This window comes from Mobula birostris, chromosome 2 (genome assembly GCF_030028105.1).
Source record: "Mobula birostris isolate sMobBir1 chromosome 2, sMobBir1.hap1, whole genome shotgun sequence".
Classification (NCBI taxonomy): Eukaryota; Metazoa; Chordata; class Chondrichthyes; order Myliobatiformes; family Myliobatidae; genus Mobula; species Mobula birostris.
The window spans coordinates 104,266,026-104,289,636 of NC_092371.1; the positions used below are offsets into that span (position 1 = coordinate 104,266,026).

Consider the following 23,611-nt stretch of genomic DNA (forward strand, 5'->3'; position numbering starts at 1 on the left):
CATTTATTTCCATAAAGCCCTCTTCTATTTCATTCTCCTTTGAACGACGTGGCTCTCTGATACACTGGAATTTTTTCATTAAATGCCAGTATCAGTTAATTGCAAGAGTATGTTGATGTAATATATGATGGGATTGACTCACTCACCTTGTACAATGTGCAAAGTTAACCTGCAATAGTATTACTGTTCCAGTCTGTCCTCTCACCCACAGATCAGTGAATCAGTGAATCAGTGAGGAGGATGGGTAAGAAATATCTTCTGAGAGGAGACACAAGTATGTGGAAATATACTTCTTTATCTCAGCAAAATGCTTAATCATCTTTGTCCACAGAAGCACACAAGCGTGAATAGAATAACTTTATTATTACATGCCAGAGAAAACATTGCTGTTTAGTTCCATCCACCAAGTCTTAATATTCCACATTCTTTACACGCAGTACGACTGGTACTGAGGTACAAGGGATCATCCCCAAGTCTGTGATTACCAAATCAACAAAGTCAGGTGGCGTCACATCGTATACCAAATTCAGAAGGCGCAACTTTGGATTCTCCTGCCAGTTCCGAAGAGGGGTTCTTCCATCCCGGGTCATCAAAAGGTCATCAGGGTCATCTGCAACAGAGCATTTTGAAAATTTAATGTGATGGTTAAACTGCACATAATTGTACTGCATCAGTCATTAATCATTTTCAGATCCCCAGCAGTGCCAAGACCATAAGATACAAGAGCAGAATTAGGCTGTTTAGCCCATCGGATCTTCTCCACCATTCCATCATGGCTGATTTATTATCCCTTTCAACCCCATTCTCCTGCCTTCTCCCCATAACCTTTGAGATCCTAATTAATCAAGAACTTATTAACCTCTACCTTAAATATACTCAATGACTTGGCCTCCACAACTGTCTGTGGCAATGAGTTTCAAAGACTCACCACCCTCTGGCTAAACTGACACTTCTCTATGTCATGAAAGGCTTATCAGCACAAGTCTTCCTTATTAGAATATCCAATTGCAACACTGACTTTTCACTGAAAATAATTCAATGGGAAAAAAATCTATCCTATTTAAACCATACTGATCTATAAGCACATTATAAACACAAGAGATTTGGCAGATCTGGAAACACACACAAAATTCGGGAGGAACTCAGCAGGTCAGGCAGCATCTGTGAAGAGGAATAAACGGTTGACATTTTGGGCTGAGATCCATCTTAAGGACTAAAAAGAATCCATAGGCACATTTGTCTGTCAGGACACAACTGGCCTGACAGCACTAAGGATAATAATCTGATACTTCTGTATGCACAGGTGACAAGATCAGATTTTCACACTGTGACCTAAGCTGGCTACAGAGAGGAAAGCAAAAGCTTTCTAAGGACACTTTTCAACCAAGTACTGATTTTGAGTGTTGCTCCCACATTCCAAAGGACCAGCAACGATATGGTAGGTATCCCTCTATTTTTCTTTCATCCATGTGCCTGTCCAAGAGGCTCTTAAATACCCCTAATCTACCACCATCCCTGGCAAGTCATTCCAGGCACCCACAACCTTCTGTGTAAAAAACTTACCCTGATGTCTCCTCTAAACTTCCCTGCCTTAACTTTGTCTATATGCCCTCTGGTGTTTGCTATTCGTGCCCTGGGAAACAGGTACTGGCTACCCACCCTATCCATACCTCTCATAATCTTGTAGACCTCTATCAAGTCCCCTCTCATCCTTCAACGCTCCAAAGAGAAAAGTCCCAGCTCTGCTAATCTTGCCTCATAAGACTTGTTTTCCAATCCAGGCAACCTCCTGGAAAATCTCCTCTGCACCGTCTCCATAGCTTCCACATCCTTCCTATAATGAGGTGACCAGAACTGAACACAATAAAGTGTGGTCTCACCAGAGATTTGTAGAGTTGCAACGTGACCTCTCTTCTCTTGAACTCAATCCCCCTATTAATGAAGCCTAGTATCCCATAGGCCTTCTTAACCATCCTATCAACCTGTGCAGCGACCTTGAGGGATGTGTAGATTTGAACCCCAAGGTCCCTCTGTTCATCCACACTCTTAAGTAACCAACCATTAACCCTGTACTCAGCCTTCTGGTTTGTCCTTCCAAAATGCATCACCTCACACTTATCTGGATTGAACTCCATCTGCCACTTTTCTGCCCAACTCTGCATCCTGTCTATATCCTCTTGTAACCTCTGAAAACCTACAGCTCCATCCACAACTCCTCCAATCTTCGTGTCATCCGCAAACTTACTCACCCATCCTTCCACCTCTTCATCCAGGTCATTTATAAAAATCACAAAGAGCAGGGCTCCCAGGACAGATCCTTGCAGCACTCCACTAGTCACTGATCTCCAGGCAGAACATTTTCCTTCCACTACTACCCTCTGCTTTCTTCCTGTAAGCCAATTTTTTATCCAAACAGCCAAGGTTCCAGTGATCCCATGCCTCATGACTTTCTGGATGAGTCTCTCGTTGGGGACCTTGTCAAATGCCTTGCTAAAATCCATGTAGACCAGCGGTCCCCAACCACCAGGCCGCGGACCGGTATCGGGCCGCAGAGTATGTGCTACCGGGCCGCGAGGAAACGATACGAGTCAGCTGCACCTTTCCTCATTCCCTGTCACGCCCACTGTTGAGCCTGAACGCAAGCGGGGTCATTACCCGCGCGTCATCCATATCAGCACGGGAAGGAGATCAACTCCTCGAGCTTGCAAATGACGGCGGGCTGAAAAGTATGTTTGACATAGCATCTCTACTGGTATTCTGGATCAAAGTCAAGGCTAAGTATCCTGAGATAGCCACGAAAGAACTGAAAACATTGCTTCCATTTCCAACGTATCTCTGCAATGAATGCATTAAACTAAATTGCGGAATAGATTTAGCCCATAACCCTCCATTCCTTTCCTGTCCATATACCTATTCAATTTTTCTTTAAATGGTAATATCAAACCTGCCTCTACCACTTCTACTGAAAGTTCCTTCAACACTTTCTTCAAGCTCCCCTGTCCTCTCCAGATAATTGACTTCTTACTATATTCATGTGAGGAAAATATGCGCTGTGTGTTTAATATTAAATTTGTTAGATAAACCTTTTTAGTAACGAAATTGAGTGTATTAGCCATTATCACCTATATTCCAGTTGTGATTAACACCACCGCCCCCCCCCGTACAGAATCGTCAAAGAGGATTTGTAGAAAAAAATCGGGAGGTACACGCATGCGCAAGTTACGCATGCGCACTGGTGCCCACGCAAGGCGTCATTGTCATTGTAGTCTACTTGGGGTAAACACAACGTATTTGACTGCTACTTTTGTCCGGTAGCAACCCTACCACCGCCCCCCCCTCCCCCCACCCCCGGGGTTGGCCGGTCCGCAAGAATATTGTTAATATTAAACCGGTCCGCAATGCAAAACAGGTTGGGGACCCCTGATGTAGACCACATCTACCACCCTACCCTCATCAATTTCTTTTGTTACCTCTTTAAAAAACTCAGTTAGGCTCGTGAGGCACGACCTTCCCTTCACAAAGCCACGTTGACTATCCTTGAGTAGACTGTACTTCTCCAAATGCTCATAGAACCTATCCTTAAAAATCCTTTCCAATAGTTTGCAGACCACCGAGGTAAGACTCACCGGTCTATAGTTCCCAGGATTCTCCCTATTACCTTTTTTAAACAAGGGAACTACATTTGCCATTCTCCAATCCTCCGGCACCTCCCCTGCAGCCAAAGAGGATTCAAAGATCATAGCTACTGCTCCAGCGATCTCTTCTCTCACTTCCCACAGCAACCTGGGGTACATCATGTCCAACCCTGGGGACTTATCAATCTTGATGTTTTTAAGAAGATCCAACACTTCTTCTTCCTTAATCTCCACATTGTCCAGCACACAGGCCTGTTCTATTTCGACCTCACCCTGATCAAGGTCCTTTTCACTTGTGAATACTGAAGCAAAGTATTCATTTAGGACCTCCCCAACTTCCTCCACCTCCAGGCACATGTTGCCTTCTTTATCCTTTAGCGGCCCCACCTTCATTCTTGTAATCCTTTTGTTCTTCACATACGAATAGAATGCCTTGGGGTTCTCCTTATTCCTACATGCCAAGGCTTTCTCATGCCCCCTTCGAGCTCTCCTAAATCCTTGCTTAAGCTCCTTCCTGGCTACCCTATATTTCTCATGAGCCCCTCCTGCTTCCTGCTTCTAAGATATGCTTCCTTCTTCCTCTTGACGAGTTGCCTCATGTGTTTCGTCAGCCAATTTACTCTCGCTAGTTCCTGCATCATCCCTTCATAGTTAGCCCTTCTCCAGTTAAGCACTTTCCCATTTTGTCCATTTTTATCCTTTTCCATAGCTATGCTGAAGCTAAGGGAGTTGTGATCTCTCTCACCAAAATGCTCCCCCCACCAAGAGGTCTGCCACTTGAGTTTACTTTACCTTATGTCACTGAACAATTGATACTAGAGCATACAATCATCACAGCAATATTTGATTCTGCGCTTCGCGCTCCCTGGATTACAAATCGATAGTAAATATTAAAAATTTAAATTATAAATCATAAGTAGAAAATAGAAAAGGGAAAGTAAGGTAGTGCAAAAAAAAAAAAACCAAGAGGCAGGTCTGGATATTTAGAGGGTACAGCCCGGATCTGGGTCAGGATCCGTTCAGCAGTCTTATCACAGTTGGAAAGAAGCTGTTCCCAAATCTGGCCATACGAGTCTTCTAGACCAGGTTCATTACTCAGAACTAGATCCAGTATGGCCCCTCCTCTCGTTGGCCGGTCCACATACTGTGTCAGGAATCCTTCTTGAACACACCTGACAAATTCAGCTCCATCTATCCCCCTCGCAGACAGGAGGTAACAGTCAATATGAGGGAAGTTGAAATCACCCATAAGTATAACCCTGTATTTCCTGCACCATTCTAAAATCAGCCTGCTTATCTGCTCCTCTGTGTCCCGAGGGCTATTTGGGGGCCTATAGACTACTCCCAGCACAGTGATTGATCCCTTCCTATTTGACTTCCACCCACACCGACTCAGTGGACACTCCCTCTGCAGCGTCCTCCCTTTCTATAGCCATGATACTATCCCTCTAGTGTGGGTTTAGTACTTTTTTTAAAGAATATATGGGTCGGCACAACATCGAGGGCTGAAGGGCCTGTACTGTGCTGTAGTATTCTAGTGTCTAGTGTCCAGTATAGAATAGTCAGTGAGAACACCACATCTTTTAAGAAGTGGAGTGCATTGTATACATGGAGATCAACAGAAATGAAAGCCATGAAAGGCAAAGGAGTAGCATCTAGATGAAAAGGAGAACAAAATGATTGTAACTCCAGATCCGGTGTGACTGAAAAAAACACAACATAAAGAATACAATAATTAAAAATACAGTAAGTAAAAATACATAAGACAGCTTATATACTTAGATTGATTGTATATCTATGGTGACACTAGACACAGGAGTGTCTGAACATAAGGTGACTGTCAGGAAATTATAAAGTAGTGGTGGATTGGGTTAGTGGGTCGAGGTGTCAGTCAGCCTTACTGCTTAGGGAAAGTAACTAATTTTGAGACTGGCAGTCCGAGCACGGATGCTATGTAGCTTCCTCCCTAATGGGAGTGGGACAAAAAGTCCATGAGCAGGGTGGGTGGGATTTTATTGGCCCTTTTCCAACACCTTTCTGTATATACATCCTTCCTGATGGGTACGCTGGCATCAGTGATTCGTTGGGGAGTTTTGACTACCTGTTGTAGAGCATTCTTGTCCGTCGCATTACAGTTTCCAGACCAGGCAGTGATGAAGCTTGTTAGGAATTGGTCAGCAGCAGAGGCTTTTTCCCAGGGCTGAAATGGCTAACACGGGGGGCATAGTTAATCAAGGTTCTTAGAAACAGGTATTAAGGGAATGCCAGGGTTAAGTTTTTCCACAAGAGTGTGGTGGATATGTGGAATACACTGCCGGCGGCGGTGGTGCTGGAAGTGGATACAATAGCCTCTTAGATAGGTACATGGAGCTTAGAAAAATAGAGGGCTATGCAGGAGGGAAATTCTAGGCAGTTTCTAGAGTAGGTTACATGGTCGGCACAACATTGTGGGCTGAAGGGCCTGTAATGTGTTGAAGATTTCTATGTTCACCACTGACCAATTCTGGTAAAACGTCCTACCTCTCAGAGCTCAGCTGAGCTTAAAATCAATGGTTTTCTTAACAGACAGACCTGGATTCAAACCCAACTCTACAAGTGAAAGGAATCTATAACTAATGAGTGGTGACTTTTACTGCTTGGGTGATTGGCATAATCCACAAAGTATAATTTAAAATATAGAGCAGTGGTAATGTCACGAACCAAAACAAGCACAACAGAAAGTGAATCAGAGTCAGGTTTATTATCGCTGACTATTAGCTGCAGCAGTACAATGCAATACATAAAATACACTATAAACTATACTAAGAAATATATATAAAGATAATAAGGAGTGCAAAAGGAGAACAAAATGGTGAGGTAATGTTTATGGACCATTCAGGAATCTGATGACAGAGGGGAAAAAGCTGTTCCTAAAATGCTGAGTGTGTGCCTTCAGGGCCCGGTACACCCTCCTTGATGGTAGTAATGAGAAGACAGCATGTCCTGGTCCATAAAGATTGATGTCACCTTCTTTAGGTATCGCATTTTAAAGATGTCCACAATGGTGGGATGGCTAGCGCCCCTGATCTGGTTGGCAGGTTTTTCTGAAAGTGGTTCATTAATTATGTTTGAGATGGGGAAGACAATTCCTTTGTTATCTTTTTAAGATGTTCACTTTAGAGTCATTCAGTTCTCACAAGATTAAAGTAGAAACTTCTTATGCTTAGTATACAGCCTAAAGGGCAGATTTATTTTAATTTCAGTCCCCAGCAATTCCCTTTCCAAACTCTTATCAAGTGAAGGGCAATTCCCATTTATTCTTTCAGTGAGAGCAATGGCAGTTTGAGACAGAACTCTAATGCACTCGGCAGAAGCAGATTCCTAAAGAAAGCATTACTTACATTTTAATACACAACTTATTAGAGAACTGATCTTCCCTCAAACACTTGCAAGACAATATCAGCAAGCTCTTAGTACGTATGAAACTGAGCCTGGCGCTTCTGGCAGCAGTAGCAATATACTGTTTACTTTTTAACTTGTGTCGTCAATGCACCTTATTATTTACTTGTGGCTGTATTACTTTATGTGTTGCGTGTGAGTTACATGCACTGCGTTGTGCACCTTGGTCTGGGGGGAGACACTGTTTTGTTTGACGGTGTACACGTGTATAGTTAAAATAACAAATAAATTTGAACTTGATGTTGTCACATCTTCCTTGTTCAAAGAACAGGTTGGAAAACTACTTACCCAGTTCATTTGATACAAACGAATCTGTCTGAACTCTTTCACAAAACTTGTGCGTTTCACAGCACACCAGTACTGGCACATTATACGCTTTTGCCAAAAGAGCTATTTGTGACGTTCCCACACGTGACATCACATAACCATTAGCAAGAAGGGCATGGGCTCCTAAGAACACCTTAGAGACCTGAGCAGAAAACGACAAAGAAAATAAAAACCAAAATCATCTCAATTAATTCCTGTCATGCATGGCAGAACTTTTACACTGAGTCCTGAACAAACTTCATCAACCACAAAAAAGTGTACTGTACATTATTTTTTATACATTTTTCAGTCTATGTTATGAACTTAATGAGTCTAATAGCTGAGATTTTAAAAAAAGTCAAAGAATTAAAAAAAAACACTCACTCAGCTCGTCTTCCTCTCTCTACTTTCATTTGTTTCTGGTTTTGGAGGCATAGAGCACTACAGCACTGAAACAGGCCAATGCTGAACTACTATTCTGCATAGTCCCACTGACGTGCTACTGGACCACATCCCTCCATACTCCTCTCGTCCATATAATTATCCAAAATTCTACCAAATATTGAAATCACAAACTTCAGAAGTTTGAATTATTTCTTTGAATGAATCAAATTGGTAAATGAGGTAATTTACTGTATCTTCATTTGGTTCTATGTTTCTCCATTATACTTCTTACAATCTCTGCATTCCCCTTTCTACAAGTCCAGTTGTTCATACTTGCATATCTTGTTTTCTAGACATTTTTATTCTTTCCTGCCTTTTTTTTTTTACCCCCCCCCCCCCCCACCCGTGTTGCTCACTGAATACACAGATGCACTGCCTAACATGAGCCTCCCAATATTCTTCTCTGGTTTGAAATCACAATCTTTGTAAGTTCACTCAAGAGACCCCAAAGCAACACCTAAGGCCCAAGAAAACTTCTGAGAAGCAAACTGTGGAGAACTTAAATATGCCAAACCATAGATTCATTTTGACTCAATATTGTATTCCACCTTCCAAGAACTAACCTTCTCCCTCTATATCAGAAGTGGCCACTTTTGATATAAGTAATGTGTTTGTGACAGCAACCCAGTTACTTTCCCCTTCTCCATTTGTGTGCTATTTCACATTTCTTTGTGACCCTCTAAACCTCTCGCACAGGAATACAAGTTTCAACCAATCCAAGCGTTATTTCTGTTCTATCAATCAACTCTACTCGTCTTCTCCAATCAAAATGAACTTATTTATTCTCCTTGCAATTTCCGATGATGGGTCTTCATTAACTCTGTTTCCCTGAAGTTGCCTGATATGCCGAATATTTTAGCATCACCAACTGAATAAGTTAAATGTAGAGGTGTTTTACTTTCTTCTGCATTTGCCTATGTTCATCCGTACTGAAGTAAAAGTAGAATTCCATTTTCTGAAACCAGCTTTTCATGATAGGCCAGTAATTAGAAAAAAGATACCAGGGAATTTAAAAGCATACCTCTGGCAGAATGTAGGCCAAAGCACCAATCAGAACATAGGTGCAATGAATCCCATTTTTAACTAGTTTCCGGAGGGTCTCTCTTCCTTCGAGTTTAGGCCGGCTGTCCACCACTACAACCTTGAACTTCTTACGTTTATGAGCATCACAAAGAATGGAGTTTACTAAGGAAGAACTGAACAAATTAAAACCTCCTTAAAAAGAGAACTCAATTTGAGGCATCGGTATGCAACGTACAATTCAGTAACACTGAAGAACATAATAAGAAAGCTGTCAAGGCTTTGGAGAGGATGAAGAAAAGGTTCACCAAGATGCTGTCTGGATTACAGGGACTATGCTATAATGAGGTTGGACAAACTTGGGTTGTTTTTTCTGGAGCAGCAGAGGCTGAGCGGAGATCTGATAGAGGTTTATAAGATTGAGAGGCATAGATAGACTTGACAGACAATATCTTTTTCCAAGATTGAAATTCTAAATACCAGAAGGCATGCATGTAAAATGGGGGGGGGGGAAGAAGATAATAACAAAGGAGATGCGAGGAGAAAGCTTGCTTTTCTAAAAAAAACACACAAAGAGTAGTGGGTGCCTGGAATGTACTGCCCGGGGTAGCAGAGGCTGGTACATCAGGTGCTTTTGTGAGATGTTCAGACAGACACATGAATGCGAGGAAAATGGAAGGATAAGGACATTGTCTAGGCAGTTGGTATTAGCTTAGTTATCCATTTGATTACTGATTTAACTGGTTCAGCACAACACTGTGGGCCGAAGGGCCTGTTCCTGTATTGTACTGTTCCATGATTGATGTTGTTCATAAATAATGATGGGGGGAGGGAGGACTGATTCTAATGTGTACTAAAATCTAAAGTGAGAAAATGTATTTAAATATGGTAAAATAGGTTAACTAGTTGGCACTCTAACTTTGGAACTTTACGATGTTGGTCCTTGCTCTCAGGGCTCACTGACTGGCTGTTTTTCAATATTCCAAGGGCACAGCCTAGAAGACGATTGTGCCTTTGGAGTTCCGAGCCCTTGCAGCCCTGAGGACGAGCTGATTCTATGTTGTTGCCGCAAACTGAAGCATCGCAGGAGAAAAAGGACTATCAGGAACAGCAGATCAGCTTTCAGGAGCTCTGTACTCCAATGGCTCTCTCTCTCTCTCATTGGTGGGTGGGGGGGGGTGGTTTGTTGCCGATTCTAAAGTTGGAGAACTCAGAAAAAAGTGATGCAGCATACTTTAATACAGTAAATGAGTGAGTTGCTTGTTTTTGTTGGTACCCCTTCTCGATGTGAAAGTGTGACACCTTTGTCCCTTTATCAGGTACAGATCAAGCCTGTGGTATGTTGAGTTGTCCGGTGAACTATTAGTTTCTGTTGTACTGCAGATTATGGTCTTTATTGGGGCTTTGCTATTGCTTGCTTGGACAGGGGAGGGTGCTGATGCTTTTAATGCTGAAGTAAGTGGGTGAAGAGAGGGCCATTGTTTTGCTGCTGCTTGTACGTGGGAGGAGGGGAGAAGGGGGGCTTTGGGGTTCTAACATGCTTTATTGTCACTCATTCTTTGGGGCATTCTTCTGTTTTCGTGGATGTCTGTGAAGAACAAGAACTTCAGGCTGTACATTGTGTACGTTCTTTGATATTAAATGGAACTACTGAACTCGTTTATTACTGTCACATGTATTGAGATACAGTGAAAAATATTTGCATGATCTCCATGCTGTTTGTAAGGTGTTTATTCACTCTCTGAGACCACGTACGTTTCCTCTGCCTGCTCCAATTTCCTCTCACATTCCAAAGACATACAGGTAAGTTGTGGGCATGCCATGTCGGTGCCAGAATGTGCAGTGATACTTGTGGGTTCCCCCCAGTCCATGAACTGTGTTGGTCGTTGATGCAAACGCCACATTTCACTGCATCTGATGTACATGTGACAAATAAAACTAATGTTCATCTTTAAAATGAAGAGAACAACAGTGCAGAATAAAGAGTTACAGTACCGAGAAAGTGCAGGGCAAGAGCACATTTATGAAAATGGAGCACTCTTAGTAAGTAAACTATTTTTCATTTCCTGTAAGAGGGCACCAATGTTTTCTGTAGCTGCTGGTAGAGCACACTTAACATGAATAAATGTTGCAAACACGAGGAATTCTGCAGATGCTGGAAAGTTGCGTTATTTAGAGTCACTTACCATGCATAAACCAGAATGACATCACCATCATTAATTTTCTCAACCGCTGATTTTGATATAGCCTCTGCAGCCAAGTGGATCTTCTCTTTTACATAGTTATCTATACGCTCTAACAACATGGTCTTAGCCTAGAAGGAATACAGAAGGTCGCGTCACAGACATATCTTATTTTTACATAATCAAGGCATAAGGGAAAATATAATTATTAGACGTTATGACCATAAGACACAGGAGCAGAATTAGGCCATTTGGTGTATCAAATCCGCTCTGCCATTCCATCATGGCTAATTTATTATCCCCATAACCTTTCATGCCCTGACTAATTAAGAACGTTTCAACCTTTGTTTTAAATATACCCAATGATTTAGACTACACAGCCGTCTATGGCAATAAATTTCAGATTCACCACCCTCTGGCAAAAGAAATTTCTTAAGTGTATTCTTAAAATGTATGGCAATCAAAACTGCAGTATTAAATGTTCATGAATTGTTCAATGAAAGTAAATAGGATGTGTATACTATTCGTCCAGAATCTCCTTAAAAACAGTCCCAAAAGTAAACAGACAGGATTTTTAAGGGTCTCGGCCTGAAACGTTGACTGTACCTCTTACTAGGGATGCTGCCTGGCCTGCTGCGTTCACCAGCAACTTTGACGTGTGTTGCTTGAATTTCCAGCATCTGCAGAATTCCTCGTGTTTGAGGATTTTAAATTACCCATTTTTTTCAAAAAAAGGGAATGATGTAGCAAACCAGGACCACCAGACTCAAAAACAGTTACTTGCTCCAAGCAGCAAGGCTGATCAATACCTCCACCCACTAACCCCCTCCTCTGCCACAACCACTAGTTTATCATTTCCTGTCAGTCACCTTATGTACAGACACTTCTGTGCCTAACGTCATATTATAGGCATTCAATTTTCGTATGTATACAAGCGATCTTGCATATTTATATTTGTTTTTTTTTATTATTATGTTTCTAATCTTATTGTGTTTTTTTCTGGGGCTGCATCAGACCTGGAGTACAATTTTTCATTCCCCTTTATACTCATGTGCAGGAAATGACATTGTAAAATCTTGAATCAGCTGCGCAGTGCTGCAAAAGGGGAACTTGCTGCTTTCATGGATGCCGCCGAATTGAAGTGAATATATTTAGTATGAACTTGACCTACCAGCTGACTGACTGATGCTAGAGGACCAAAATACATCATGCAGACACGTACAAAAAACTGATTAAATAATCCCAGAATTGTCCAGAATTGGATCCCAGCGTTCTTTGTAAAGAGTTTCTGCCTCGTCCTTCCCATGGAATGCGTAGGTTTTCACCAGGTCCTCCAGTTTCTTTCCACAGTCCAAAGGCACACCCAGTAGGTTAACTGGCCTTTGTAAATTGTCCCTTGATTAGGTTAGGATTAAATTGGGTTTGCTGGGGGGTGCAGCTCGAAGGGCTATTTCTGTGCTGTATCTCTAAATAAACTAAAATGTTCTGACCTTTTAACCTACTCTAAGACCAATCTAACTCTTCCCTCCAATATAGCCCTCCATTTTTTTTTTCAATCGACGTGCCTGTTGTCACCAATAATGAAATAAAATAACAAACCCAGAACAAATGCACTCTTATGACTCAAACATTCTTTATTTTACTAGTGCACAAGGGGAACAGCGTGATCCCTGTTACCACACTATTCTGAAGCCAGGACAGAAAACTGCTATCTTTATACAAAATTGGCTCATCAGTATAGCTACTGACCACTTGCTAAATTGTATATGTTTGAATTCCTTATTTGTAAGATCAATCGCCATTCACAACCTAGGTGTTATAAGTCAATAGAAACTACAAGCTGACAACCGAGGACGCTTTTAAGTCAGTAAAGCAAATGTCCCTTTTTCGTTGGGTGTGTTTCACATCTTTCCATTACTCTTGTCTCATCTGTCTCCAGCACCCCTGTGTAAATGGATGCTATGTTCTTCTAGGTTGATTACACACTGTCACAGTCATTCTTATCTATTCATCTGCAGTAAGCAAGGGTGATCTCATTTCAAAGGCCTCTGGCTGTCCACCTGATCTATGCCTCTTATTATCTTGTACACCTCTAGTAAATCTCCTCTCATCCTTCTTCACTCCAAAGCTCGTTCAAGATGTCCTCATAAGAAATGCCCTCTGATCCAAGCAGCATCCTGGTATGCTCCATTTTTTTCCCAACATCCCAAAGACATGCGGGTAGATTAAATGGCCACTGTGAATGACCTCAAATAGGAAATGATAGGAGAGTCAGGGTGAGTTAACGAGCATCTGAGAGATAGTAGTCTAACAGGAAATAGTGAATTGCTCAAAAGCTGGCAAGGACTCACATGGCTTGAACAACTCTTTTGGCTTAAGGAAATATGAAAAATAACTGGCATAAAGTAAGATGCTCTTTCCAGCAGAAATGCTGCCAGAAGCAATCCTTTTGCTGCTAAATCCTTTAAAAGACCTTTCCATTAATATGGAAATACTTCCTGCTCACTAATTACAGTTTTTAAATGTTAATTGCTTATTTAGAGATGCAGCGTGGAACAGGTCCTTCACAGCCAGCAACCCACTGGTTTAACCCTAGCCTAATCATGGGACAACTTACAAGGACCAATTAATCCACTAACTGGTACATCTTTGGACTGTGGGAGGAAACTCAAGTTCACAGGGAGGACATACAAACTCCTTACAAATGATGTTGGAATTGAACACGAACTCTCTGACACCCCGAGGTGTAATAGTGTCGCATTAACTGCTACTTTACTGTGGTGGTTTTAACAGTAAAGTTGTATTGAAATTAATTTAATACATCTATTTACACACACTTCATTCCATATCCAAACTTCAAACTCTAACAATATATTTTTTATGATCTTTATTATTTATAATTGTTGAATGTTGTTTTTTATTCCATGTCTCGCGCTGAACAACACACCACAGCAAATGCCTAATACACAGAAATGTATATGGCAAATAAAGTTGATCCTTGATTAAAATAAGCAAGAAATGAAAATACAAAGTCCCCGACCACTGACTTTTTTGAGACCTAAGCAATTATTGCAATTATCATTTGGAAAAATTGTGTATAATCCCATTGTAAATTGAGGAAGTATGACATTTTTTTAAAATCATATTTGGTTCAGCAGATTTTTTTTTCCAATGTCATTTGGACAATGATTTATTTTCTTCCTACCTAATCAAACCAAGCATCAATTACCTACATGCTAGAACATGCTGAATTCCACCATGGACAGTCCCAAACACGGTTTCAAAAGGAGGAGGGTCGGGCATGAGGCTAGCAACTCCATCCAGTGAAAAGCAGAGTTCCAGGAACACCAATAGAAGCTCTAAAGGCCTCATCCCTGAGAGAGGAAGGATCTTTGTCTAGAAGACACATGTAGTCGTGTGGTGAAAGTGCAAGTCTATGGAAGCCACAGGGCTGATCATCCTTCCATCAACCAGGGAAGAAAAGAAGATGGGGATGGATAGGACACACACTGCGTAAGCCAAGTACCAACATCACCCAGCATGCACTAATGTGGAATCCCCAGAGAAAGCAGGAAAGAGGCCAGCTAAACAACATCTGGTGACGCAATCATGACACCAGGAAGATGGGCTAAATCTTGGGACAACTTGCATGGTTGTCCCAAGGCAGAGGAGACTGGTGAGCTGCTGTCAGCAGCCTATGCCCGAGTAGGAATGATGGGCTTAACTAACTAAAACTTGGTTACAAAGCTCTGAAAGAAGAGACTGATGGGCACTTCCTCTGATAAAGTATTCCAATTAAAGGGTTTCAGAGTTTTAAGAGGAATTAGGCATATTAACAAGCCTATTTTGTATGTTCACACAGTGAAAATACTCTCAGAATTGACAACTGGATTTATTTTGATTTGAATTAATCACAAAATGGGAAATGGACATAAAGTCAATATTTAATGAGTTAAGATCTTTTTCTTTCTCCCTTATAAAGTTCAATTCCATTCAAAATCTGTCTCAAGACACAACAGAAATCCAATGAATCTTTCTGAAACTTAAAATACCAATACTTCTTTCCCCTTAACAAATTAAAAGTGTGAAGTCATAATCTCACCTCATCCTCTCTCACACTTCTGGCAACATTAGAGATTTCCTTTTTGATGAACTTTATAGCATTTCCCATACTTGCTGAGAGCGAGCGGCATTGATTCAGAAAACTTAAAGACAGAAACACTATTATCAACAAAAATATACACTTAAGTATATCTAGGATTTGTAAATCATTTTCAAAACAAGATTATGCTGAATTATAGTAATCAATCATTGGATCATCATCATTATGTGTCGAGTAGTATGACACTGGTGATCACGGTCTTCTATCTGTCTTTAATCTGTCTATGGGGAAGACTCCCTTTACACTCTTGCTCTTTATCTATCCATGACCATGATTACTCTTGGCCAATTTTCTACAGAAGTGGTTTGTCATTGCCTTCTTCTGAGCAGTGTCTAAAAGATGGCTGACCAAAACCATCACAATACTCTTTAGCACCAACTGCATATAGGATCATCCAGCACCTGCTCCCAAGGGTGAGCTGCAGGCTAGCGAAGGGAAGGATTGCCTTTGGTAGAGACCTATCTCCACCATATCACATAAGACTATAATATAGGCAAGTGCTTCAATGTATCTATTTAGATACAGCCCAGTAACAGGTCTTTCTGGATTCTCTTCAGCTTTGCTTTTGTGCAACAATCCCACAGACTGAATACCTCTATGTTTATTCCTCATATAGTAACTACCCTTTCGAAAAATGTCTTCATCCTTTTAAAATTCACTTACATTCAAATTTCACAATTTCTATTAAGCTGATTTTTGCACAGTCCAAATATGCATCAGATGTTTTGACAAATTATATTTAAGGGGTAGGAGGGGGTGGGAGTTGTTAGATTCTTATTATTGTCATATAAACTAAAGTTGCACTATTCAGTGAGCCAGATAATCAGAGAGACCCCTTCCTTATGCTATTTTTCTTCCTTTATAATCGAAGCAAGTAAAGCACAGAATAAAATTTTCCTGTGAAGATTCTACACTAGTTGGATTTAGATTATAGCTTGGTTATACACAGTCAAAAGATCAGCACGCAGGCTTTCATTCAAATGTTGAAATGTACATGATAATAACAATACAGATGAATGGAAATATAAACACATTTATCATTTCAAGATTGTTTATACGTCATTTCCAGTACACAAGCGTAAAGAAGAATGAAATAATTGTTACTCCTGATCCAAAGCATCACAAAAAAACAATAAGATAAAGAACACACTAATAATAAAAAACACAATAAATATAAATACATAAGATAGTTTATATACATAGATTGATTGTGTGTCCATAAAGTGATGCTAGGCACAGGAGTGTCTATACATAAGGTGACTGACAGAAAATGACAAAGTATTGGTGGTTGAAGGTTTGGAGGGGTGGGATAGGTTTGTTTGTGTCTCCCTTCATCTGTATAAGAGAGTACAAGATACGCTAGCAACACACAACAAAATGCTGGAGGAACTCAGCAGGCCAGGCAGCTTCTATGGAAGAGTACAGTCGATGTTTCCAGCCGAGACCCTTCGACAGGACTCTCTCTAATTTATTATTAGAGAGCATGTCTCATGAAGCATGAGAGCATGTCTATAGATGCACAATGGAGAGCATTCTGACAGGCTGCATCACTGTCTGGTATGGGCGGGAGGGTTACTGCACAGAAACGAAAGAAGCTGGAGAATCTAGTCAGCTCCATCTTGGGTACTAGCCTACAAAGTACCCAGGACATCTTCAGGGAGCGGTGTCTCAGAAAGGCAGCGTCCATTAAGGACCTCCAGCACCCAGGGCATGCCTTTTCTCACTGTTACCATCAGGTAAGAGGTACACAAGCCTGAAGGCACACACTCAGCGATTCAAAAACAGCTTCTTTCCCTCTGCCATCCGATTCCTAAATGGACATTGAACCCTTGAACACTACCTCACTTTTAAAAAAAAATTTACAGTATTTCTGATTTTTGCACGTTTTTTAATCTATTCAATATACATATACTGTAACTGATGTACTTATTTATTTTTATATTTATTTTACTTATTATTTTTTTCTTCTATATTATGTATTGCATTGAACTGCTTCTGCTAAGTTAACAAATTTCACGTCACATGCCGTGATAATAAACCTGATTCTGATAGATTAACCAAGCTAGGGCTTTTGTCTTCGGAGAGAGGAACGATGAGAGGTGACTTGATAGGAGGTCTAAAAGATGGTTACAGGCATAGACCGCGCGACAGCCAGAGCCTTCTTCCCATTACAGAAATAGTTAACACAAAGAAGCATAATTTTGCATTATGGGGGGAGGTATGATTTTTCTTACGTAGAGAGTGGTGTGTGTGTGTGTGGAACGCAGTGCTGGTGGTGATAGAGGCAGATACATTAGGGGTATTTAAGAAACACTTAAATATGGAAATGGATGAAAGAAAAATGGAGGGCTATGTGAGAGGGAAGAGTTAGATTTATCTCAGAGTAGGTTAAAAGACCAGTACAACATCATGGGCCAAATGGCCTGTACTGTTCGGTTATGTTCGATGGTCATTGTCATTCTGCAAGATCAACTGTAAACTACAGAACTTTCATCAAAAGAAAACAACACTCCAGCTTAACGAAAAGAACTTACAAATACTCAATAAAGACTTTTATTGTTCAACTGCTCAAATAAAGAAATACCTGATGTACGGTTTGAGTTTATTGACCAAGTCTCTTGACAACTCTTCATTGGGTGGAGTTGAATAATCATGGATAACCTAAAAACAAGAAAAGATGGTCACAAAGTTTGCTTGAAGGCAGTGACACCAAATACAAAAGAAATCAGTCAGGTTATCAAAATAATGCAGATTCCACTCCCCCCTCCACCCAATGTTATTTCAACATGCAACGTGTGGTCACACATTACTCTGAACTCAAAATTCAGCTCCTGTACAAGTTCAGTAACAGTCTATCAGAGATGAAATCTTACAGAATATTGGATCAAAAAAAAAAGACACAGCAAAGAACAGCACATTTTGCAAACGGTAGGTCTTCTGTCTTCAGAAAATCATCACCCACAAAGTTAGAGCAATAATATTATTCAATTAAGCAAATTCAAATATCACGAGGATATGGTTTAATTACACTCAAAATAAAAGTCAGTATTCACCAATAATGTTTCATGCCAATGATGTTCTGTAGGGCATGTCATGTATCCCCGTTCGCTCTTTGGTCAGATTCCAAGTATACTAATTAGATGATGGTCTTCTCAACAGTTCAGTTTTCATTTGTTGTCATTTAGAAATGCTTGCATTAAAAAATGATACAATGTTCCTCCAGAATGATATCACAAGAAAACACAAAACAAACCAAGACTAAAACTGACAAAACCACATAATTAGAACATATAGTTACAACAGTGCAAAGCAATACCATAATTTGATAGAGAGCAGACCATGGGCACGGTAAAAAAAAAGTCTCAAAGTCCCAACAGACTCATCATCCCACGCAGGCGGCAGAAGGGAAGAACTCGCCCCGCCATGAATCTCCAAGCACCGCCAACTCGCTGATGCAGCACCATTGGAAGCACCTGACTGCAGCGGATTCTGAGTCCGTGCGAAAATTTTGAGCCTCCGACCAGCCCCTCCGACACAGCCTCTCCGAGCACCATCCTCTGCTGAGTGCTTTGACCCCGCCCCGGCCGCCGAGCAACAAGCAAAGCGGAGGACTCGGGGCCTTCCCCTCCGGAGATTCTGGACCACACAGTAGCAGCAGCAGCGAAGCAGGCATTTCAGAAGTTTCACCAGTTGTTCCTCCATGCTCTCACTTCCGTCTCCATCAAATCAGGATTGTGCAAGGCACCCTACTTGACAAATAACAGACATCACCACCGGAGTGGCCACTGCGAGCTGCGTCGTGCCGCCATCTTCCCACCACTTCAAACAGCTAACCAGGTAAAGTGACTGCTGACTGTAGCAATGAATGGCAGGCACACTTGTCTTTGAGTCGAACTGGCAGTGAAGACCTCCTTTTGGGTCTGCCTATCACCAATGTACATGACTGTGCGATAGAACACATAGTAAGAACCTCACGCTTTATCACAGTGTTACGCGTGGTGAGGCCGCCGGCTACCCTGGTGAGATAGGGACATGCCTGTCCTAGTATGTGAAGTCAGCTCCAGCGGACTAGGCAGATGAGATCCAACAGCTAGAAATATGGTATTGCAATGCTCTGTGGAGAGCGAAGGGCATGACAAAATACAGAAGACATCATGGTCATCCACTGTAACCAAGAAAGACCCCAGTTTGTGACACCTGTTCATACCACTGGACTCAGACTTCTGAGGTCAAGAGTGGAGCTGCCCTAGTGCAATGGCTTTTCCACTTTGAAAACTCTCCCACGCAGGTTTTCTGTCGTCGTCCGACATGATGGACAACCATCAATCATCCTTAGTGCAGAAGCACAGACATGTGATGGGGTTTCAGCAGGAGGAGGCCACTCTACCCATTAGCTCCATGTCAGTTAAGAACGTGCTATCCAGGCAAAAGTCAGGAAGTTACGGTGCAGCTTTATAAAACTCTAGTTAGGCCACATCTGAAATATTGCACATAGTTCTGATCACCCCATTTAAGGAAGGATGTCAAAACTTTGGAGAGGGAGCAGAAGAGGTTTACTGGGATGCTAGGTGGATTAGAGAGCTTGTGCTATAACAATAGATCGGACAAACTTGGGTTGCTCTCTCTGGAGCGACAAAGGCCAAGGGGAGATTTGATAGAGGTTTATAAGATTATGAGAGGCACAGATAGAGTAGATACTGTCTTGTCTTTCTCCCCCTCAAGGTTGAACTGTCTAACACCACAGGGAATATATTTAAGGCGAGAGGGGTAAGTTCAAAGGAGCTGTGAGGGGCAAGTTGTGTTTTTTTTAAAACAGAGAATCGTGGGTGCCTGGAACGTGCTGTCCAGGATGGTGGTAGAGACAGATATACAAGGGACCTTTAAGAGAAGTTTCAATAGGCACATGAATGTGAGCAAAATGGAAGATTATACACATTATATAGGCAAAAGGGATCAGTTTAATTGGTCGTTTGATTACTAATTTAACTGTTTTGGCACAACATTGTGGGCTGAAGGACCTGTTCCCATGCTGTACTGTTCTGTGTTCTGATTCCATTTCTTAGCTGATGGTCCATAGTTGTGATATAACAAGCGAGTACATTTTCTTTGAAAGCGTACGAGTACTTAGAAGTGATCATCTCTGGATTACTTCCTGAATTGTGCACAAAGTGACAGATAAATTAGCTAAGTTAGAAAGAGAAATAGAGGATAGAAAGAACGTGAAAAGCAGGTCAGACCTGTTGCAGAAAACTGAAAACGAAAGAAGAATATTGGTCTCCCTGGCATTAAAAAAAATGCAATCTGAGCTGACAGGAACCATACACGAGATAAACTAGGTCTCCTCCAAAGACTCCATAAGAACAAAGCATGAAAAATGGTAACGTTAGAGAAGTAAATATGTTGTTAACCTGGCGCAGCTGTAGCTCTGCAGTAAAGCTGCCAAAGACAAAAGGAAATCTGGCATTGCAAAAACTTATTAACAGACTGAAATATTTCCATGCAGCAGCATACAAATTCAAACTCACAAACTAAAAAAACTAGTTGTTCTAGTTATAGCACACAAATATCCTATCTCAGAAAGCAACAGAGTTGTAAAGGAAGAGGAGGTGAAGACAAATTATATAATTTTGTTAATAATACCGACAAAACCATTGTATTCCATACCTGTTTAAAAGCATGTAGTAATGCTATACATCGTGCGTTTGACCCTGTAATAATGCCTTGAGAATATTGTAATCCAAGACGTACAATAGCAGGATGAAGCACAGTTGAGGGCGTGCTGCACAGAATCAAAGAGAAAGTTGGTTGTGCAGGTCTCAATAATGAGTGTCAATTGCATTATAGTTAGGACAGGAGCTGAAAACCTCAGCGCAATCAGGAACATTACTTTTGTGCAAGTTAAATCATGATCGGTCTTTTCAAAAACCAGTCAATATGCAATCAAATGTTTATTGATGAAAACGTAAATTCTGACAGAAGCGATTTAAAAGCACAACTAAGCAGTTACATCAATGAGAAATTGCACTGAAAATTCATTACAACACATTGTTCAATAACACAAAAATTGTTTAAGATTTGAATGGTTGCATCTGAAATTCTACAAATCTGACCAAACGTAAACATACTAACAACAAACTCAGGTTACAACGTCCAGTAACTTTTCCCTCTGCCCCTCCCCCACCTGACGCCTTCTCTTCACCTCCCTATCACCTTCCTCCGGTCTCCTCCTCATTCCCTTTCCTCTATGGTCTGCTTACTGCCATCAAATTCCTTCTTCTCCAGCCCTTTGGCTTTTCCACCTATCACCTCCCAGCTTCTTACTTCATCCCACCTTCCCCATCCACCTGACTTCACATCACTTTCTAGCTAGATACAAGGATGATGGAAAAATGGAGGGCTATGTCGGAGGGAAGGGTTAGATTGATCTTAAGAGTAGGTTAAAGGTCAACACAATATCGTCAGCTGAAGGGCCTGTACTGTGATGTGGTACTCTATGATAGGAGCTAATCCACCACCTTTACCACACACTAGACAGCACAATCTTCCCAAAGGGAACTTAATTTAAAAAGCTAAGAGTTAATGCTATAAAATTGTATTGTGTGTTGTTGGGTACCCCTGTGCTTCTATCCCAGGATAACATGTTAAATTATTCATGAAAAAACAAGCTTTGCACAAGATTTCAAATAGAAAATTACAGTCAACACAAGAGATTCTGCAGATGCTGAAAATCCAGAGCCACACACACAAAATGCTGGGGGAGCTGAGCAGGTCAGGCAGGATCTATAGTCAACACTTCAGGCCAAGACCCTTCATTAGGATTGAAAATAATGGTATTCTCTGCCAAAGGGTTGTTTTATAATCCTAGGGAGTAATTAGTTTGAAACAGACTTATAAATGCAAATGAACTTCAATATTATAGGGAACAATGATATATAAAGAGGGCACTTGTAAGGGACAGAAATGGCTAACACTGTATCTATGAGCAGATACATCATGCTTCAATTTACTTGAAGTAGTTTCTGATACTACACTCAGCAAGCATGGTAGCATAGTGCTTAGCACATTATTACGGTGCCAGCTGTAAGACTGGGACTCCTTTGCCGCCACTGTCTGTGAGGAATTTGCATGTTCTTCCCATGACCGTGTAGGATACCTCCAGATGATCCAGTTTCCTTCTACGTTCCAAAGACATAGAGGTTAGGGCGTGCTGAAAGTGTGGCGACACTTGCAGGCTCCCCAGCACAATCCTGACTAATTTGATTTGATGTAAACAATGCATTTTGCTGTATGTTGCAACGTACATCTGAAAAATAAAGCTAATCTTAATCTTAATAAATACAACCAATATACTGAATAGATCTACTCACGTTAGTTGCTGGGTTAGCGGCATTTTGCGGCTGTACTGGTGCAAGTGTAAAAACAGACCAACTTTGTTGCCATAATCTTGCCTAAGTGGAACCTACAATAAAGGGAATAAATACTTTTAATGTAAAATATGTATTTCAAAGTTCAAAGTAAATTTATTATCCATATGCAGAAGAAATATGAGATGGAGGAACTGAGCAAAATACATGTTAGTAGGGAAGTGGTGTTAGGTAAATTGAAGGGATTGAAGGCAGATAAATCCCCAGGGCCAGATGGTCTGCATCTTAGAGTGCTTAAGGAAGTAGCCCAAGAAATAGTGGATGCCTTAGTGATAATTTTTCAAAACTCGTTAGATTCTGGACTAGTTCCTGAGGATTGGAGGGTGGCTAATGTAACCCCACTTTTTAAAAAAGGAGGGAGAGAGAAACCGGGGAATTATAGACCGGTTAGCCTAACGTCGGTGGTGGGGAAACTGCTGGAGTCAGTTATCAAAGATGTGATAACAGCACATTTGGAAAGCAGTGAAATCATCGGACAAAGTCAGCATGGATTTGTGAAAGGAAAATCATGTCTGACGAATCTCATAGAATTTTTTGAGGATGTAACTAGTAGAGTGGATAGGGGAGAACCAGTGGATGTGGTATATTTGGATTTTCAAAAGGCTTTTGACAAGGTCCCACACAGGAGATTAGTGTGCAAACTTAAAGCACACGGTATTGGGGGTAAGGTATTGATGTGGATGGAGACAGGAAGCAAAGAGTGGGAATAAACGGGACCTTTTCAGAATGGCAGGCGGTGACTAGTGGGGTACCGCAAGGCTCAGTGCTGGGACCCCAGTTGTTTATAATATATATTAATGACTTGGATGAGGGAATTAAATGCAGCATCTCCAAGTTTGCGGATGACACGAAGCTGGGTGGCAGTGTTAGCTGTGAGGAGGATGCTAAGAGGATGCAGAGTGACTTGGATAGGTTGGGTGAGTGGGCAAATTCATGGCAGATGCAATTTAATGTGGATAAATGTGAAGTTATCCACTTTGGTGGCAAAAATAGGAAAAC

At 41.2% G+C, this 23,611-nt stretch overlaps 1 protein-coding gene across 2 annotated transcripts in view; it reads right to left on the minus strand.

Moving 5' to 3' along the window:
* Positions 1 to 344: 344 nt before the first annotated feature.
* The window catches only part of eif2b4 (eukaryotic translation initiation factor 2B, subunit 4 delta), a 65,680-nt gene continuing 42,413 nt past the window's right edge, over positions 345 to 23,611 (minus strand). For both annotated transcript variants that reach the window (XM_072245859.1, XM_072245853.1), the window contains exons 6-13: positions 22,556 to 22,647; positions 20,853 to 20,967; positions 17,773 to 17,849; positions 15,129 to 15,231; positions 11,030 to 11,157; positions 8,845 to 9,019; positions 7,362 to 7,542; positions 345 to 610 (exon numbers count right to left, since the gene is read on the minus strand). In XM_072245859.1, the coding sequence (XP_072101960.1) occupies positions 411 to 610; positions 7,362 to 7,542; positions 8,845 to 9,019; positions 11,030 to 11,157; positions 15,129 to 15,231; positions 17,773 to 17,849; positions 20,853 to 20,967; positions 22,556 to 22,647 (1,071 nt within the window). In that variant the 3' untranslated portion in view covers positions 345 to 410. The remainder of the gene's footprint in view (positions 611 to 7,361; positions 7,543 to 8,844; positions 9,020 to 11,029; positions 11,158 to 15,128; positions 15,232 to 17,772; positions 17,850 to 20,852; positions 20,968 to 22,555; positions 22,648 to 23,611) is intronic.